The following is a 6,659-nucleotide window of genomic DNA, read 5'->3' as shown; positions in this document are numbered from 1 at the left end:
CTTAAACCTCGCTATACCACTCTCTTAAACCTCCCTACACCACTCTCTTAAACCTCCCTACACAAATCTACCACTCTTAAACCTCCCTACACTAAAACACTGCCTCTCCAATACCACCCTACACCAAATACTACCTTGCCTATATGTACTTCCCTAGTACAAACACTATCGACCGCTCTGTTACACAAAAGACACCATTTTAAATTCATAACACCGCAGACTGAAGGAGGTGGGCCTGAACTGAAATGAGCATAATGCAAAAGTTATATTTTGCCCAATAATTACAAAATCAGAAGCTTAACGCAGTACATTTTATTGAGAATTGACACTTTTGAACAACGGCCTTACAACAGTGCAATATACATTTTACTTTCAAATAAAACAGACGAGAAAGAGAAAAAAATAAGTAATGACAAAGTCAAACTCCATGGACAGACACCAAAGGGACAACAACTCAAAACATTCACTTGCATTGCATTAGAGTTCCAACGTCTGTCTACAAAAATGCTGTAGTGGAAGTAGTGGGACAGTGGAGCACGGCTAACATGGTCAGGGGAATGGCCTAAGTCAGCTCAAACAAGCCCTAAAACAACTGGTGCAAATAGTCCAAGTCATGTGCAGAAAAAAGGGTAAATTACCACCCTCATCTCAAAACAATATACTTTACTTGCTTTCCCCACTGGAGTAGTGTACGCCATACTCCACTGACCATGTGCACAATGGGACCATTACAGTTGTGGATGAAGCCATGATATCCAGACTGTGATTGTACCACTGCTACTTGGTGTGGCCATTCAGTTAAGTGTCTGAGTAAAGCATGATAAAAAGGACCAGAGACTGTGCATGCATATCCTTTCCCAAACAATGATGGGAAAATGCACGTGAGGTCGCTAAATGGGAGATGTGTTGCAGACATGCTGGTAAAACAGAAACCAGGGAGTGCACATTGAATGTATGGCTCATTGGTAACATGTACAATTTCCTTGCAATCCTTACTCACTCATCCATCAGTATTACACACACAATCATTTGATCTTTCACTGAAGAGGTAAGTGGAGGTGAAGGGAGGAAGAACAGGCTGATTAGCGTTCATGCGTGTGTGCGTTTAATTGAGATGGAGGTAGATGTCCCTTCCCCTCCCCCACCAGTAGAAACAGATTCAGACATGATTGAAAATACAGCGAACACAAAGCATTCCTCTTTACCCATAAGTTTAAAGGGACTGCATGAAGTCAACAACAGATTCTCAGTTAGTTCATGACATCAGTCACTGAGTGGCTCAGAGGAATGGGGTTGGGGACCTCTGCTGTAGTGATGCTTTAAATGCTCTCCATACAAACCCAGCATTCAGCTTCCAAATTAGCAACAATACAAATATAACATTTCATGATTACAGATACCATATTTATTAGTAACACATAATACAGGCTGGCTGACCATTAGTTCAGCAGTGTTTTGTTCTCTATGATCCACGACAAAAAATAAAATCTGAAATATTTTCCAACACTCCTCCACTGACAGATACAATTAACGCATAGACTAACCTGAAAATTATATTTAAAAGAGAAAACGAAATAAAAATATGTCTTGTGGAGGTGCTATACTGTCCTCCAGCTTATTGAAGCACTTCCGGGTTAAGAGGCATGTGGTCCCACAAGTTAACCATTAATGAAATACAACCTGACAGGAGAGAATGGGATCCCCCCCCTTCCGTAGTCTTCCCTGTCACGTGAGAGGGTAAAGTGGCTTTATGCAAAGACCCCCCTGACCCAGGAGGTGGAGGAGCTAGCAGTGAAATGGACACGCTGAGCAGAGCAGCCCCATGTTTTCCCTTGCTTGTTTCATCCATAAGACCGAGGTTGTCTGAAAGAAGGCACCATGCACATGGATTTGAGCAAGGCAGGAAGAGAACAGAGAAAAGAAACAAACAGATGACGAATTACAACGTCAGCAGCAGAATTCCCATCTTCTCAGGGTCCAATGTTAAGGCTACTGTCCGATTCTCCACCAGATTCTTCAGTTAAGGCAACCTACAGAGGGACGATGCAAACAGATACAAACCATCAGCATTTTAGGGTTACGTATTAGCAAAACAGACACTAGAATATTGTCTAATTATGAAAATATGGTAAAATGTCAGTTTTATTGCATACAGCACCCTATGATAAAGAATGATTCATAATAAGGAACATTTGTGAGAAGAGAGCTCACCTGCTCATTCACACTTAGCTGTCATTTTCATACTGACTCAAGCGCTTCTTGGACTTCAGCTCTCTCAGCCACTGTGGTGAGGCCTCTTCACTAAGAGAGACAGACATTACAACTGGTAAATATTTCTGTTCCAACTATCAACAACCCCTGGTTTGGGTTATTAGATCCAGGCTGAACAGAGGGAAGAGACAGGGTCACCATCTTACCCATTTTCTTTCCCTACGGAGGGGGGCAGCACACGGGACGCCCGGGGCAGGAAGGGTGATTTAGGAGAACGGGATAACTGGGAGGGAGAAGTGGCGGGTCCCTCTGTCTGATTGTCAGAATCGCTTCTCTTCTTAAGCTGGGCCTGCCAAACAGAGGGAGAAACCAGCAGGAAAACATATCAAAAGCATTTTTCAGAGCAGTAGGAGTGACAACATTACACTCCTGGTCAACTCTGTCTGTTTCTCTTGGGAAGCCTCACCATGAGAGCAGACGGGTCCATCCCAGGGAAGAGGGCGACTCTCTGGGGCTGGGAGGAGGCAGCAGCAGAGCGGGGGTCTGCTCCTCTCGCTTGCTCCTCAGAGTCTGAGTCCTTCTTGGAAGACTCCACTTTGTCCTCTGTAGAGGACAACACACCTCTGAATACATCATTTCACAATCAAAACAAATAGGTTATTCAGAAGTCTAACAGATCTTTGACCATCTAAGTCACATCTCCAGTCTATCTGGTCAAATCATGTCCACTCAATCCATAGTAAAAGGTATGCAGCAGAACAAGGTAGTGGATGGAGATCTGGCCGAGGGGGTCTACATGAGAGCAGAGTCCAAGGCTGACCTGTGGAGTCTCGAGAGCGCCAGTCCTCAGTAGGCGTGGCCTGTCCCTCTGGATGTACAGACAGAGCAGCAGTCTGACGAGAGACCCTGGAGGGGCGTGAACGTGGCCCCCGCATCTTACTCAACTGCACCCTGGAGCGCAGAGCACTGGAGTCCAGTAGGCTGGTGGAGGCCTGGAGAGAAACACAAAGCAAATCTTTGGAAACAAAGAAACTCTGACTTCTACGTCTTTTTAAAAAGGTGAAGTCAGTCTTACCTCAGGGAAGGGGAGTGGTTGTATCTCGGGCTGGGCAGAGAAGCCGTCTGGAGTGTCGTGGTCACTGGGCGGGGTGTGGACATGTTCCCCTGACGTGTAAAGTGGAGTGGGTTTCCGAGGGGATTGACTGGGGTGGCTGTCTGAGGGGGGCGTGGCAGGAGTCAGGCTACAGGAAGGACAGACGGGAACAAACAGAAGAGTACTTTAGGCTACCTTCCTAAAACTACACTACAGTCTGTTAAATGCATGCATTGGCAATGAGAGAACAACGTGACAGGTACTGTGTCTACTAGCTCTGTGACCGAGTAATATTCTCCTTTCTGGGTTTACGGTAGGAGCATCACATTTCATAGAGGATGCATGTGCATGACGACAACGGAAGACAGGCAGACTCACGCTCCACTTTATTTCACATTGAGGGACGCAAACAGTGGTGAGTCATCTACTGTACACAATCATGCTAGCTCAAAATCATCCCCGAGGTGATTCATTTGAATTACATTAAAATGACCCACTATCTGTTGACAGTCCCTTATATCGTATCTTTATCTGAAACTCTACTACAGCATCCAGTCATTTCTACTTAACATTATCCAGATTTTTGTTGCTGTGATACCATCTCCTAGCCACAGGAGGTCAGTGATAGACCGGCCTGCTGAGAGAGGCCATTTTGAGTGCTGGCGTAAACCAGGTTTCAGTGAGCTGCTGCTGCTCCTTGACCACAATGTGTCAGGAGTGCTGAGATTCTACTGTATCTGTACAGGAAGTACCTATAGATACCATAGTATGTTGATTTATTTCAATATCAGTAACTGTCTCTGCCTTGGAGGAGATGCTTGTGGGTGTTGTATGTTGTAAGGAAAAAGGTTGAGATGATTATTAGCCATAATGGTGGGACAGCAGAGAATCCATTGCCTGCGGCTAATTGTCCACTCTGCCCTATCTAGAAGGCAGGACCCAACGCGTCTCCGTGACTTTGTCTTAAGGTCAATGCTGCTCCAGGAGAAGAGACGATAGCGCACATCTCTCCCTTTAGCTGCATCCATGCAATACTACTTATCAATCCAGGGGGTGTTAAATTGGAGATCAAATGGTTGAGGATTGTATATTTAGAGGGAGAAGTGACTGGGAGGCATTCAGTACTAGGGATGTCGAGATGTCTTGATATCAGGGTAAAGCCTCATGGGAAATTAGTAATCATAGAGGATCAGCATATTTAGTAACCGAAAACATGAGCACATCCTGTTTCATAGGTCCAGCCCACAGTTATCTATATCTATATCTATCTATATCTATATCTATATATTCACCTATCGTCAGTGTGCAGTCCTGTCTCCCAGGTTCCGTACTGACTGTCCGTCTCACGGACCAGTGTGTCCATGTCCCTCCCCTCCTCACCGTCCACATTCTGCTTCAACTGCTCCTGAGAGAGAGAGAGATGGACAGGGAGAAAATGACAAGTCAGTCAAAAAGGAGTTGATGCAGTGCATTCAGATAGTATTCAGACCCCTTCCCCTTTTGTTACGTTACAGCCTTATTCTAAAGGGGAGAAGAATAAAAAAATCCCTCATTAATCTACACAAAATACCCCATAATGAAAATAAGTTCAGAAATGTTTGCAAATGTATACAAAAATAGTTATTTCCATAAGTATTCAGACCCTTTGCTATGAGACTCGACATTGAGCTCAAGTGCATCCTGTTTCCATTGATCATCCTTGAGATGTTTCTACAACTCCACCTGTGGTAAATTCAATTGATTGGACATGATTTGGAAAGGCACACACCTGTCTATATAAGGTCCCACAGTTCAGTGCATGTCAGAACAAAAACCAAGCCATGAGGTCAAAGGAATTGTCCGTAGAGACCCGAGACAAGATTGTGTCGAGGCACAGATCAGGGGAAGGGTACCAAAAAAAATCTGCAGCATTGAAGGTACAAAAGAACACAGTGGCCTCCCTCATTCTTAAATGGAAGAAATATGGAACCACCAAGACTTTCTAGAGCTGGCCGGCCAAACTGAGCAATCGGGAGAGAAGGGTCTTGTTCAGGGAGGTGACCAAGAACCCGGTGGTCACTCTGAAAGAGCACCAGAGTTCCTCTGTGGAGTTGGTTGTTCTTCTGGAAGGTTCTTCCATCTCTACAGCACTCCACCAATCAGGCCTTAGTGGTAGAGTGGCCAGACAGAAGCAACATGACGGCCCACTTGGAGTTTGCCAAAAGGGACCTAAAGGACTCTCAGACCATGAGAAACAAGATTCTCTGGTCTGATGAAATCAAGATTGAACTCTTTGGCCTGAATGCCAAGCATCAATTCTGGAGGGACGGTGAAGCATTGTGACGGCAGCATTACGCTGTGGGGATGTTTTTCATCGGCAGGGACTGAGAGACTTGTCACAATTGAGGGAAAGATGAACGGAGCAAAGTACAGAGAGATCCTTGATGAAAACCTGCTCCAGAGTGCTCAGGACCTCAGACTGGGGTGAAGGTTCACCTTCCAACAGGACAACGACCCTAAGCACACAGCCAAGACAACGCAAGAGTGGCTCCGAGACAAGAATCAATGTCCTTGAGTGGCCCAGCCAGAGCCCGGACTTGAACCCGATCGAACATCTCTGGAGAGACCTGAAAATAGCTGTGCAGTGACACTCCCCATCCAACCTGACAGAGCTTGATAGGATCTGCAGAGAAGAACGGGACAAACTACCCAAATACAGGGTACCAAGCTTGTAACGTCATACACAAGAAGAGGCTGTAGTCGCTGCCAAAAGGTGCTTCAACAAAGTACTGAATATTACGCAAACAGTTTTTGCTTTGTCATTATGGGGTAGTGAATGTAGATTGATGAGAAAAAAAAGAAGAAAAATAAAAAAAAATTCTCAACTTTAGAACAAGATCGTAACATAACAAAATGTGGAATAAGTGAAGGGGTCTGGATTCTTTCCGAATGCACTGTATGTGCCATTGGAGTACCCCTCGGAGGTCAGAGGGAACACATTCCAATACGACAGAACTGGATTCCTCTCCACCAGCCTGAAACAAACTATCAAAGCATCTTATTGGCTGTTGGTTCAATCCATCACTACGCCTGTGGAGCGAAACTCCGCCCAGCCTACAGTAACAAAGTTGTCCAGTTGAGAGAGAAAGGGAGAGTGACGCTGGTCCTGATAGCCCTGTATTGTGTGGCTATGGCCAGGCCAGCAGTGGGTGAGAAGGATAATGAGAGGTAATGGGATGAACTCACAGGGCCAGAGACTGGTGAGACACTGTTTGCCGTCTACTGAACCGTGGCTCTTTTAATGAGGCTTCTACAGAGGGCACACTGTCCTAAAACCACACACTCACTGGTCCTGTGCATGCATTCAAGCCTGTGT

At 45.4% G+C, this 6,659-nt stretch overlaps 1 protein-coding gene across 1 annotated transcript in view; it reads right to left on the bottom strand.

The window, feature by feature from the left end:
- Positions 1 to 297: 297 nt before the first annotated feature.
- The window catches only part of LOC129853374 (titin homolog), a 33,564-nt gene continuing 27,202 nt past the window's right edge, over positions 298 to 6,659 (bottom strand). Inside the window, exons 8-14 of the mRNA XM_055919346.1 lie at positions 4,597 to 4,709; positions 3,287 to 3,452; positions 3,032 to 3,203; positions 2,678 to 2,814; positions 2,418 to 2,560; positions 2,212 to 2,301; positions 298 to 2,030 (exon numbers count right to left, since the gene is read on the bottom strand). Of these exons, the coding sequence (XP_055775321.1) occupies positions 2,226 to 2,301; positions 2,418 to 2,560; positions 2,678 to 2,814; positions 3,032 to 3,203; positions 3,287 to 3,452; positions 4,597 to 4,709 (807 nt within the window). The 3' untranslated portion in view covers positions 298 to 2,030; positions 2,212 to 2,225. The remainder of the gene's footprint in view (positions 2,031 to 2,211; positions 2,302 to 2,417; positions 2,561 to 2,677; positions 2,815 to 3,031; positions 3,204 to 3,286; positions 3,453 to 4,596; positions 4,710 to 6,659) is intronic.

The sequence above is a fragment of the Salvelinus fontinalis genome, chromosome 4 (assembly GCF_029448725.1).
Source record: "Salvelinus fontinalis isolate EN_2023a chromosome 4, ASM2944872v1, whole genome shotgun sequence".
Lineage (NCBI taxonomy): Eukaryota > Metazoa > Chordata > Actinopteri > Salmoniformes > Salmonidae > Salvelinus > Salvelinus fontinalis.
The sequence above is the reverse complement of the archived record's forward strand: the minus strand, read 5'-3'. Positions and strand labels throughout refer to the sequence as shown.